At 41.5% G+C, this 13,262-nt stretch overlaps 1 protein-coding gene across 2 annotated transcripts in view; it reads left to right on the forward strand.

The window, feature by feature from the left end:
• Positions 1 to 548: 548 nt before the first annotated feature.
• The window catches only part of IFT172 (intraflagellar transport 172), a 32,459-nt gene continuing 19,745 nt past the window's right edge, over positions 549 to 13,262 (forward strand). For both annotated transcript variants that reach the window (XM_039887542.1, XM_039887541.1), the window contains exons 1-15: positions 549 to 747; positions 3,340 to 3,483; positions 3,687 to 3,799; positions 4,225 to 4,264; positions 4,570 to 4,635; positions 4,830 to 4,909; positions 5,132 to 5,219; positions 6,013 to 6,227; positions 7,115 to 7,238; positions 7,642 to 7,737; positions 8,618 to 8,779; positions 9,137 to 9,190; positions 9,411 to 9,514; positions 9,689 to 9,774; positions 12,535 to 12,647. In XM_039887542.1, the coding sequence (XP_039743476.1) occupies positions 709 to 747; positions 3,340 to 3,483; positions 3,687 to 3,799; positions 4,225 to 4,264; positions 4,570 to 4,635; positions 4,830 to 4,909; positions 5,132 to 5,219; positions 6,013 to 6,227; positions 7,115 to 7,238; positions 7,642 to 7,737; positions 8,618 to 8,779; positions 9,137 to 9,190; positions 9,411 to 9,514; positions 9,689 to 9,774; positions 12,535 to 12,647 (1,524 nt within the window). In that variant the 5' untranslated portion in view covers positions 549 to 708. The remainder of the gene's footprint in view (positions 748 to 3,339; positions 3,484 to 3,686; positions 3,800 to 4,224; positions 4,265 to 4,569; positions 4,636 to 4,829; positions 4,910 to 5,131; positions 5,220 to 6,012; positions 6,228 to 7,114; positions 7,239 to 7,641; positions 7,738 to 8,617; positions 8,780 to 9,136; positions 9,191 to 9,410; positions 9,515 to 9,688; positions 9,775 to 12,534; positions 12,648 to 13,262) is intronic.

The following is a 13,262-nucleotide window of genomic DNA, read 5'->3' on the forward strand; positions in this document are numbered from 1 at the left end:
TGTTTAAATGCACCAACTCTGGATCGAATCCCAGTTCAGCCCTTAACTGACTGTGTTACTTTGGGCCAATGACCTTCTCATCCTGAATCTCTTGTTATGTAAAATGAGACTAATAATGCTATCCCTTCAAAAGGCAGTTTTGAGATTAAATGAGATAATGCATGTGCAACACTTTGCACAGTACACCTGGCAGACACATACTGAATATTTACTGTTGAGATATGAGCCTTGGGATCCCATGTAAGTTATATGGGATTCCGTGTGGTCCCATATAACCTATTTGGGTTCAATTCCGTAAACTGTAAAAGGCCTAGAATAGCAACTGCGCTGCTTTCCTTTAGGGCTGTGAGGATTAAAAGAATGCACTAAATCACGATGTCGTACATCAAAGAGCAAGAAACACTGCGGTTACTAGACCGGAGGTTTGCAGGCTGGCTTGTAGGCGCGGCTTGAGCTTGAGTTTCCATGCAGCGACGGGATTGGTTAAGGAGAGGACTCATCAAATCTTGACAGGGTCCCGCCTTAAATCTCATTGCGCCTGCGCACGTTCTGTTTGTTTCACCGCGAATCTACGTGGTGACCTTGCGACTTGTGTTTCGCTCTGGTCGCAGTTGCGTCAGCGGCGTCGCTGCGGCTGCGTGGCGGGGTTGTCCAGGTAACTACGGGAGTTGTCGCTGTCTGGTGGCATCTGAAAGACAGCAGTTCGTCATGCAGTTGAAGCACCTGAGGACCCTGCTGAGCCCTCAGGTGAGGAGTTGCGTGCCTCTTCCCTCTCCCGCTCGCCTTAATGCTCCAAGAAAAAGTGGGAGGGCTGAAGATTAATAATGTTGAGCACCTACTGTGTGCAGAAGACTGACGTCTGTAGCGATGATTCGGACTGTTCTGTCGATAGTGTTCAGTAGGCGAGATGAGCCCCTAACTGCTGTAGCCTTCATTGCGTTTTCATTGAACATCAGTTCTGTGTACCAGGCCCCGTGCTGGAGCTCGTAGGGATCCAGAACTAGCTCAGTTATTGCCCCTGCCTTCAAGAGGCTCGTACTAAAGGGAGAGGCGCACATGTAAACAACAACACAAATCTACACCGAATTAAATAAGCGCTTTTAGTTCAAGCCCCAAAGAGGAAGTGCAGAAAACTGCACTGTTCTTAATAATGGTTAAGATCTCAGATCCAGAAGAGTCTGGGTACTGGAGGAGGAATCCTGAAACATGGTGAAGAAAAGCTGGATTTAGGAAGACCAGAATTCAAGTCCTAGCGCCCCCACTATTTTAAATAAATGACCTGATACCACTGACTTTAGCCCTTATCACTCAGCCTCTCTGAGCACTCACACAACTTTTTCATTTGGAAAATGAGATTAATAATAATAGCAACTTTAGGAGATTTGGGAAGAGTGAAAGGAAGAAATAAACACAAAGAACATTGTAAACCGAAAAACAGCGTAAAAACTGCTAGACAGGAGAGAAGGACATTTAAAATTCAAAGGACAAAATAATACAAAGCTAATAAGAATAGTATCTGCCATAACTTTAATATGTACAAGGGCAGCATAAGAAAAGAAGTTAAAATTGCAGTTTATGGAGTCAGGTATACATGGATTTAAATCTTGGTCTTGCCACTTGCAAACTGTATGTAAACTTGAGCAAATTACTTAACCTTCTGGTGCCTCAGTTTCTCCATCTGTAAAAGATGTATAATAATAACATCTACCTCAGAATTATGAAGTAAGACGAGATAATACAAGCACTTACCAATCTATTGTAAGTGTTTGTTAAAGTTTAGCTATTATTGTTCTATTCCATACCTCATTTAATCCTCATGACAGTCCTGTGAGGTACGTATTGCAGAGAAAGGAGAATTGATTGATGATGAGAATCAGGAAGGCTTCACAGAGGATGTAGCATTAAGAGAATAGAAGGAAATTAGAACAAAAGAGTGATGTGCTCATTGCTCAGTAAACTGCCCTCTGAATCTGTAATTTAAAAAATCCTTTAATGGAATAATTGGAAATGAAATCCTCCTTCCAATTTTCAAAATAAGATGATGTCATGATGGAGGAAAGGGCCAAATGTCCAGGAGCAGACAAAGTGATGAAGGATGCTCAGCAACAGTTGTTGAGGAGTCCTCAGTCCTTCTAACCTAATTTAATCAAGAATTGGAGGATAGTAATGGTGGTGGCATGGGTATTTTCTGACTTTGGTGTGAAGATTTTGATGACGAAAAGCCTTTCTTTTCCTCTGACTTTGGAGACAAGTGGGTTAGAAGTGAGAAGTAACAGTTAACAAAACTTAGATCAATTACCTGCATTCTAGAGCCCAGGTAATTACTCAAACAATTAAAACAGAAACTAAATTTTTTATTTCAAGGAGGGAAATCCTTAGTGCAGAATCATAAAGGACCAGATCTGGTGGTGGGAGGAGAGAGATGTGGCAAGAATAATTCACTGGGAGATGATCACTTCTCACTCAGGCTTTTGTGAACTGGGTAGTGAACAGTTAAGGAATAAAAAACAAGGTGGCATTGTTCATCCTAAATCTCAACTCTGACTAATCTACTCCCTATTCCAGAACTTTCAGTCTTTCCCTTTTATATCAAACAAGCCCAAACTCAGTCTAGCTTTGAAGATCCTCCTTGAGCTGGCCTCAGTCTGTTTTTCCTGCCTTACCTCTTCTATTCTGCTAATTACAGGATAGTTTCGTCTAAATTAAATTACTATTTCTTGACCATGCTTGCCTTTATTCATACCATTCCTTCTACCTCAGATAATTTCTCCACTCAGCTGCATTCATTCTTCAAAACTTAATGTTGATCATATAAACATAAAATTATCTCGGGCTTCTCCAAACTATTATAGTGCCTTGGACATACCTCTCTTATGAGACTGTTCCTATTTTTGTACCATCTTATTAGATCCTGGGACAGGAATCATGTTTTTCTCTTTGTCTCCCTCTCAGCCCCTGGCCAAGTGCCTTTCTCAGTGAGCCACTTAGAAAGTGTTAATGAATGAATGGCTAAAGACCAAAACTTAGATCAATTAAATTTATTTCAGTAGCAGACCTGCGATATGAGGGCACAAGGCCATTGCAGGGACACATTGGTACAGTTGACTAAGAATGTCACCTCTTAGTACATTTGCATTATGGGTTTCTAGAAGCACCTTGTTCTCACAGTCTGGGGTTTTATGGCCTTGGAGCCCAGGATGGATCATGGACATCTCTTTGTTTTAAGGACTGTTGTAAGGAGAAGTGACCAAATTTTCACTAGAAATAAAGGAACTGGAAATGCTTTTGGCCTTCCAGACCAGCACCTGGATTTATTTTTTCCTTCCTTTGCCTCTGCAGGATGGAGCTGCAAAGGTGACCTGTATGGCTTGGTCCCAGAACAATGCCAAATTTGCTGTCTGCACAGTGGACAGAGTGGTGTTGCTATATGATGAACACGGGGAGCGGAGAGATAAATTCTCCACCAAACCAGCTGACATGAAGGTGAAGAGAGTTCTCATGTGTACCTTAGCCAGCTGATGGGGCCTTTTGAACCTAGAAAACTTCCCTAACTCATTTCCTAGCCATAGGAATGGCTTGCCCCTACTTTTCTCAGTATAAATCCCTCAAGCCCATTATAGTCACACGTGCTTTTCTTCCCATTTCTTTCACATATACTCATTACTTTTTTTTTCTTTAACTCTTAGTATGGCAGGAAGAGCTATATGGTGAAGGGCATGGCTTTTTCTCCTGATTCCACTAAAATTGCCATAGGACAGACTGACAACATCATCTATGTCTACAAGATTGGAGAAGATTGGTGAGGATAGAAATTGGGAGATGGGGTGAAAAGAAGTGGAAGGCAGGAAGAAATGCCTCCCTGGGGAGAGGAATAGAGAGGATGAGGAGCCAAACCGGGGCGTGGAAGGCAGAAGCCTTCCGGAGTCTATTGCTGCTTCCCTACCTTTGCCCACCCTCCGCGTTCCGCAATCTCATCCCTGGAGGAGTCAGGCTGAGGTCAACAGGGAGGCCCTGTAAGGTCCTGGGGAGTCCCAGCTGATGTAGCATCTTTGTTACTGCTCCAAAGCTACACAGGCTCCCTCCTTTCAGGGCACCTGTGGAGTGGCAGGAAACACTAGTGGGCCAGGAAAGTATACGCTTCTTTTTCTTTTCCCCCAGCATTATTCGTATCCGTTTATTTATGGAAGTGGTTTTTAATATGCGCTCTCTCCTTTTATTTGGCAGGGGTGACAAGAAAGTCATCTGTAACAAGTTCATCCAGACGGTAAAGTTCAGGGCTATTAGGACGAACAGATGTGTATCGGTATACCTGCTTATGAATACAACCAGGAGTTGCATTTTTTAACATCTGTATCTGACTTTTCCTACTGCAAGGATGGTGCTACCTGGCTGCTGCTCATTCTCATCGGCTTTCTTCCTTAGAGCCCAGTTGTGTCCCCTCCTTTCCTTCCCTATAGGCAGTTGGGGTAGTGGCACATGGCAGGGTATCTAGCTTGTTCAGATTCAGTTGTTATAAATGCGCTAACATACATAAATGGGGTTATCCTTTTCATTATTTCTTTCTTACAGAGTGCTGTTACTTGTCTGCAGTGGCCAGCAGAGTATATCATTGTCTTTGGACTGGCTGAAGGGAAGGTGAAGGAGGGAAGAGAAACAGAGGAGAGGTTGTGGGTGGGGATAATGTTTCTGGAGAGAGAAATATGGTTAATCTTCTCCCTTAGCAGGGAATACAAAGGGACTGGTTTTTTGTTTTTTCTTTTTCTTTCCTTAGGACCTGGGTGAAATTGAAAGTAGCCTAACCAGACTTGTGTCCATTCTCCCATTTTCAGGTTCGTTTAGCAAACACTAAAACTAATAAGTCATCTACCATCTATGGGACAGATTCTTACGTGGTGTCACTGACAACAAAGTGAGTAAGGAAAAGTGGTATCACGTCCCAAGAGCATGAAAATGGTAGGAAAAAGTTATGGGGAAGTCTGGACTGGGAGGCCATAGTCTGCCAGGTGGTGGGGACTGTAGCAGGAATCACAGGTTGGGCATTGTTTGACAGAGAAAGGGGACTTTCTTGGTGAGACAAATCCTCTAAACTCTTCTTGTATTTCTCTCCTTTCCTCCTTTCCCCCTTTTTCAGTTGCTCTGGGAAAGGAATTCTTTCTGGTCATGCAGATGGCACGATCGTTAGATATTTCTTTGACGATGAAGGGTCTGGAGAGTCACAAGTAAGAATTATGACTGCTTTGGGATAAAGAAATCCCAAGAGCCCTCATAGAGAAGGGTGGACATTAAGGAATTTATTTTGAGATGCTGGAAGAGTTGGCTACAGGAGAGACCTAAGGGAGAGAGTGAGTTGGCTGTGGTCACAGAGAAGATTTATGTTTAGGAGGCCAGAGCTTAAATTATGGGAAAGGGCGCATCAGGTGCAAGGGACTTGAGACAAAGGGAAATAAAGACTCCCAAAGTAATGAAAAGTGAAAATTCTCATTTATGTGAAATATGTATATAAATTCATAGGAAAAATAATGGTTTACTCTAAAAAGGGAAAAAATAGAGGATAAGAAGAGTGTTCATGTTTGGCATTGGTTCGAATCATGTATAGTAAGAATTACTTGTGTAATCATCAAATGCATCCCTCCTAAAAAAAGAAAAAGAAAAAGGTGCCACCGCTCCCCATGGGCCCACAGGGTGTTGCTTAATGTGTAGGACGTCTCCCTTTCGGGGCCCTTATTGGGAGCACCTTAAAGATCTCCAACACATGACTACTTTAAGGTTTCCTCTTGAGCACAAGGTCAGTAAGTTCATACATATGTCATATATATGTGTGTACAAGTATACGACAGAAAGACAGTGCGTGAAGTCTTCAGGGTTAGGGTGTGTTGGGGTGCGAAAATGTTGGGAGAAAGATTTCTGCAGAGTAGCATGGTTAGAGTGAGTATGTCAGGTGCTAGGAATGAGAAATTTCCAGGATGGAGTCCTCAGAGTCAGAGAGATTGAAACTCTCTACTTCTGTCTTAGGGGAAGTTGGTTAACCATCCGTGCCCACCCTATGCCCTGGCTTGGGCAACCCACAGCATAGTGGCTGCAGGCTGTGATCGGAGGATCGTGGCCTATGGAAAGGAGGGCCATGTGCTACAAACTTTTGATTATAGCCGTGACCCTCAGGAGCGGGAGTTCACCACAGCTGCAACAAGTCCGGGGGGTCAATCTGTTGTGCTGGGAAGTTATGACAGGTGGGTTCCCTTTCCAGTTGCATCTTCTGCCTTCTTTCTCTGTGTACACTCTTTGCCTTAGCCCAGTTATTCTCAACCAGAGTGGGAGACTGGACCAGAATCAAGTGTATGTTGACAGACATTCTCAGGTTTAAATTCATGTACTTTCCTCTTCCTGTTCCTACCATTCATTGGCAGTTCCAAAATGCATATGCTGTTGTTGTGTCTCTATGCCTCTCCCTGGGATTCCACACCAGAATTTAGCTCTACTTTCTTTGTGTTCCCATTGCCCCTTTTCAGACCACTAGCTTGGTGTTTATCACATTATATTATACTTTGGTGTTTAAATCTATCTGGCTAAATTGAAAAGCTCTTGAGAAGAGGGCCTATTCATCTTTTTATCTCCAGTGGCTAGGTTTGCATCCAGTACATAACAGATGCTCAAATGTTTGGTGAATGAATAAATGATGGAACAGTAGATAAACAGCTGGGGTCTGGGTCCCATCACTTCCTCGGAGTACTTTTAACCCCAGCTTTGTCCGTTCTTTCTATCTCCTTCAGTCTCATTGTGTCTTCCTGTTTTTTTCTTTCTTCTCTTAATTCTACCATTTCTCTTTTTCCATATTTGTCTACAGCTAACAACTCATTTATTTTTCACTAGGCATGTTCTCCATTTGTCTTCTCCACTTCCATCCCTCTTACTCCGTTTTACTTTTGACTCGATTTTCTCAACTTAACTTCCTTTGGACCGTTTTGTCCTCTCCTATAGACTCTGAGGTGTCTCTGTTCTCTTTTATTTTTCCTTCTTTCTCTGATTTTTAACAAGACTAATTTCCTTCAGTCACCAGCCCATTTTCCCTCTTTTTCTCATCCTCCATCTCTTCTAAAAGCCACATACTTTATTTCAGACTTCGGGTCCTCAACTGGAGCCCTCGCAGAAGTATCTGGGAAGAGGCAAAGCCGAAGGAGATTGCCAACTTATACACTGTCACTGCCTTGGCCTGGAAGCGGGATGGCTCACGACTTTGTGCGGTATGTTGTAAGTTAACTCCCTTCTGCATTGGTGACTTTCTCCAAACAAGGAAAAAACCTGCCTTATTCTAAAGCACTCTCTCCTGACACTAGAGAATCTCCTCTTCCCTTTTGACCCCAGCCTAAAAATCTGATGCTACAGACAGGAAAGAGAAATTCATACTTTGTTGGAGGCCAGAAGGGACAAAGAGTTGTACAGGCAGGGCTGATTTCTCTCTACGTCTCATCACTATGTGATGCCTTTGAGTCCTGTGATTGCCACCTCTTTTCCTGCTGGTACTTCCAAAAACTACTGTCAACTCTCCTCTGGATTCTAGAACCTGACTTTTAAGGGTATCTCTAGATCCGCCCCATGCCCGAGTACCGTGTGTGTTTCCCTTTATGCTGTCACTTTTCCTTGTAGGGCACACTCTGCGGTGGAGTAGAACAGTTTGACTGCTGCCTCCGAAGGAGCATTTACAAGAACAAATTTGAGTTGACATATGTGGGACCTAGCCAGGTAAGCAACTAAAAGCCTGCTGCACCAAGGTCTTGTCGTGGGTCATTCATCCTTGGAGTACTTGCCTGCCTTCTGTCCATAGCCACCGTGTCCAGTTTAACATCTGGCAGAGCTGTTCCGGGGAACAGAATGTGTCAGGGCAACTTTCCTACTATAGTTCTTCCAGCTTATTATAAGAAAAGGTTTAAACACCAGGCCTAAGGTGTATAGAAATTGCCACTTACATCTTCCTAATTTAAGACTTCACTGCCTAGATGATGTCCGCTGGGGAAGTTGATAAGTAAGATTATGAGGGTGAATTCTATTATAGTTTTAGGGCCTCTGAACTCATTGTGTATAATGTTGTAAACTGATTTCTTAGTTCCTGAGCCCACTTTTCTTTTTTCTCTGTCTCTACACTCCTTTCCTTCCATCTATTATTAATTGATTACTTCATTCTTTCATTTTCTCCAGACACTATGGATCAGCACTGTTAGGCATTGAGAATTCAAAGACAATACACTGTCCTTTAATGGAGAAGGTTATTCTAGCAGAGGAGACAAACATATCAAAAACTCACATAATACACTGTGGTAAAAGTTATCATGAAGATTTGTACAAATAGCTATGGGAATAGAGGGAGAGTGATTGGTTTTACCCAGTGGAACTTTTAGAATCATCTGTACTGTAAGCATCGAAAGTGATAACATGTGAAAGCATTTTATAAATAGTAAAGCACTATGTGTCAGGTATCCTTATTACCAACACTATCCTAGGCCAGGTGAGGAAAGTAGATATTAGCTTCATTTAGCACTGTGGAGGTGGGCAAAGGGCACAGGATGTTCATCACTCTTGTGGGTTGGGGGAAGTCCAGGAATCTCACACTTGTCCCCTTACCAAGGTGATTGTGAAGAACTTATCATCGGGGACCCGAGTGATACTCAAGTCACACTATGGCTATGAGGTGGAAGAAGTAAAAATCCTGGGAAAGGAACGTTATCTGGTGGCCCACACGTCAGACACACTGCTGCTGGGGGACCTGAACACTAATCGCCTGAGCGAGGTAGGAACCAACATGGAAGGATGGGGAAGCGGGTATCTTGAGTTGCTATTTTGGGGGAGCCAGAGTTTCTAAGGGGAAGATATTCATGGGAAGCTCTTACATTCTGGTGTTGGGGACCTGGTTTCAGGGAATGAGACCCAGGAGGTTTAGACTCCTGGAATATGAATCACCACTGTTGGACCATTTTTACACCATCCCTCAGAAACATAGGGACTAGGGCACCTCTGATATAGCACTTCTTTTATGTAATGTCAAAGCCTCCCCAAACTCCATCTCTCTGCTTCTCACTCTGTCCTTCTTTCAGTATTGTCTTGAATAATTATCCACATTGTTTCCTGTCTTCTCCCCCTTTTACAGGTCGCTTGGCAAGGATCTGGTGGCAACGAGAAGTATTTCTTTGAAAATGAAAATGTGAGTAGAGCTTGAGTCCCCATCACCATCTCATTAAGCCTCCTTCCAGTTACTGTGTCAGAGGATGGCAAGTTTCAAGGGGTCGAGGAGACAGCAGATAAAGGGGGAGGGTGAAATCGGCAAAGGAACAAAATAGAGAGAAAGGTGGGAGTCACTCTCCACTGTTTTTCTCTTTCTTCATGCAGCCTTTCCACCGTATAACAATTCCATTCATCCCCAGGTATGCATGATCTTCAATGCTGGAGAGCTAACCCTAGTCGAATATGGGAGTAATGATACTCTGGGTTCTGTACGTACTGAATTCATGAACCCCCACCTCATCAGGTAACCCCACAAGGTTCTCTACAATTTGAAACCCGAAAGAATTCCTTTTTGACTTCTAACCCCTGTGTCCTCATGTTAATCTGAAAACTTCATCCCAAATGGTATTTCGGAACCCTTGGTAAGCATCCCAACTGCCCTGGCCCATTTTGCCTTACCTTCCCCTTCACGTTTCAGTGTTCGTATTAATGAGAGGCGTCAGCGAGGAATGGAAGAGAATAAGAAATTGGCTTATCTTGTTGATATTAAGACTATTGCTATAGGTGAGTAAGACTCTCTCATAATTTTAATAACAAAGTGGATGTTTATAGTGCAGTTCTGTATCACAGGATTGGGTGTACTGGAGCATCCAGGAATCCGAGAGGCATCAGGTAAATGTGTGACCCTACTCTACAGTGGATATGTCAAATATTCAAATCCATATAGGCGTGTCTATATCTAGATGTCTAAATACAGATATATTGGTCCATATACAGGCCTGTCTATATAATTATTTATGTTCTCTAGGTATGTATCTTAGGGCTGGAAAATTGAGAGAACAACAACTAGCAAATTTATGAATTCTCCTGTTTAGACTTCATAGATCATAGACTCTTAGAACTTGAAGAGGCCTTATTTTCTATGTTTTGTCATTAGTAACTAGTGATGACAAACTATTTTCACAAATGTTTCATTTAGAAATCTTATTTTTTATCTATTAATTGTTAATTTTTTATTATGAAATGTTTCAAGCATGGGAAAAAAGTATAGAGAATGGCATAGTATTCGCTAAGACGTATATAGAGAATTACATACCTATATAATATAGTTGTAAAGAACAAGGCTCTGGAGTCAGACCTCCCATTTCTCTACTTAGTACCTGTGTGATCTTCGGCAAATTACTTAACCTTTCTGTGTCTCAGTTTCCCCATCTACAAAATGGAGGTAAAAATAGTATATACCTCAAATGAAAAGCACTTAGGTTAGTAGTGCCTAGTGCATAAGTGCTTAATAAATGTTAGCTATTATTATTAATATTATTATTATTATTTGTATACACATACTGAATTCTGTCAAATCCTAACATTTTATTTACCTTGGATCTTTATTCTCTTATTGAAGACATTTAAGTTGTTGGTTTTTCACTGTTATAATCTTTCAATTCACTAAGGTTTACACCTAGAGAGGTATTGCTGAATCATAGAAAAGATACATCTTCAAGTTCACTAAATATTTCCAAATTGCTCTCCAAAGAGATTGTACCAATTTATGTTCCTACCAGCAGTTAGAGTTCCCCTTGTTCCACATTCTCTCCAGTACTTGAAATTTCCTAACTTCATAATTTGGCTCAATCTAATTTATGTGACATAATATCTCATTGTATCATTTTGTTGTTGTTCATTTGTTTACTGGCTGTTTAGATTTCTTTTTCTGTGAACTGTCAGTTCATATCCCTTGCTTATTTTTAAAATCATGTTGTCTTTTTTTAATTTACTTTAAGGAGTTCTGTGTAGTTCATTTATAGCCTTTGATATTTTATCTTAACCTGTGACTTGTCTTTTCTCTGCTTTTCAGCATCTTGTCATGTTGAGACATTTAAAATTTTTAGTGTCCATTTTATCATTTTTTAAGAAGTAGTTTGTGCTTTTCTAAGAAGGTCTTTTTTAAGAAATCCTTCCCTAGTCCCTGGCATATTTTAACATTTGAAAATTTTGCTTTTCACCTGGAATTTATTTTTGTGTATAATATGGGTAGGGATATAATTTTATTTTTTCCACATGTTTTACCATTTATTGAAAGCCCTTTCTTCACCTAGTTGTTTGTAATGTCGTTTCTCATAAATCAAGTTTCCATATACACGTGGGTCTGTTCTTAAGGTATTTTTACATTTCATGAATTTTATATTTCACATCAGATTGCTGGGCTCAGAATGGTATCTATAGTGGAAATAATAATATAGTCCAATGGCCTAAGTTCCAGTGGCAATAATGAGCTACAAGACTGAAAGTCACCTCACTATGTAGGTTTTATCTTCAGTGTATGTAAAATGACAGCGTTCTTCTCTTAACCTCTCTGTGTCACTGACCCCTTTGAGTATCTAATGAAAAGTATAGATCCTTTCCTAGAAAAACAAAGATCCACACATAATTTAGTGTTCACAGAAATAAGGTCCCCACAGCTCTAGCATTCTGTGATTCTACTTATAATTGGAACATCAAACATGGTGCTATCATTTTACTTTTTAATTAAAGGAAAATTCATTTTTAAGTTGGTCTTCACAGTTGTAGACATTAGCTGGCATTCGGTCTTTAGCTTTAGCTCACATAACAAAGGCAGGTACATTGCTCATTAATAATGTGTATCAATAAGAGTTGCGAATGGGCTTTATTCAAGAGGCTCCCTGAAAGCACCCTACTAGCCCTGTGTGGCCTAAGTGTCATTATTTCTTATATTGTCTACAAGATTCAGACCAAACCACAATATCCATCCTCTGCCCTGACCAGCCTAACTTTAGTCAGGGGTTCCTCTGATTCTGTATGTGGGCCTTCGCCACTGTCGGCCCCTCAGTGCTCTTACATCAGTGGCACTCAAGTGTGCAGGTAACTCCTTGGAGCAACTATGATCCTCAAGGTCATTTCATTCATAGGCTTTATCTTACTGGTGCGCCTCCTTAATGTGCTTAATACTGCCTTCCAGGGCTTTTGTGAATAGTAGAAGCCAGTTGTTCTGTAGTTCCAAACTACTATCAGACAACTCCAAGAGTCCCAGAGAGAATTATATTTTTTGATGGGTCTAGACCTTTGGAGTTAACTACAGAGTTAAACAAAACCTATATGATTTTAGAAGAACCCCAGCATCTTAAGCATCTTGGCAAGGTTTTGTTATATTGGTCATCTGCATCCCTTAGGACATAGTCTAGACTAATAAAACATTCATAAAGCCCAACGTATGATTGTAAGGCCAGACTTTTGCAGGCTGCCTCATGTCCTGTGTATGATTATGTGGAATGTCTCTTCTTAACCCTGTCTCCTTTACTCTCTTAGTGGATTTGATTGGTGGCTACAACATTGGCACCATCAGCCATGAGAGCCGGGTGGATTGGCTGGAACTTAATGAGACTGGGCACAAGCTTCTCTTCAGGGACCGCAAACTTCGTGTGAGGAGGGTTACTAAGGCCTTAGCATTGGCTGGTCTATAGAGGATGTGATACTAGCTGCTACCAGGGATTGTGGGGGGCAGAATGGGACATAATTTCTTGGTGCTATGCCATTAGAATAGCAAAAGGCATAGAAGAATCAATGTTCTTTGATCTGATCTGATATCAACGATCTGATATCACAAGCCATCCTATATTACCCATAAGGAGATTGTATCATGATGGCACCAAGGTCAGTAGGGAAATCTGGGAGTTGGTTTCTCTGTTTTCACAAGTCTGAGTCATAATGAAACTTCCTTACCCCCGTGTTCCTCTTCCTCGTGCCTAGCTGACCTTTACCCACAACCACTGCTTCAGTGCTGTTTGGCTTCACTTGTCAGACAGCATTGCAGCTGGCGTGAGGACAGCCTCCTCCTAACCCCTTATTGATTTTTATCTCAACATGGTATCACCAAAGAGTTCAGCCTCAGGGACAAAGAGACTACCTGGTGATTTTTCATTTTATTTTCATTGTGATATGAAAGGCATGTCACAGATTTCCAGACCATTGAATTTGTCTGGTGGCCTTCATTTTGTAATCTAGTCTGGAAACTCTGGCCTAGAGTTATTCTAAGA

Source organism: Pteropus medius, unplaced genomic scaffold (genome assembly GCF_902729225.1).
Source record: "Pteropus medius unplaced genomic scaffold, Ma_sr-lr_union100, whole genome shotgun sequence".
Lineage (NCBI taxonomy): Eukaryota > Metazoa > Chordata > Mammalia > Chiroptera > Pteropodidae > Pteropus > Pteropus medius.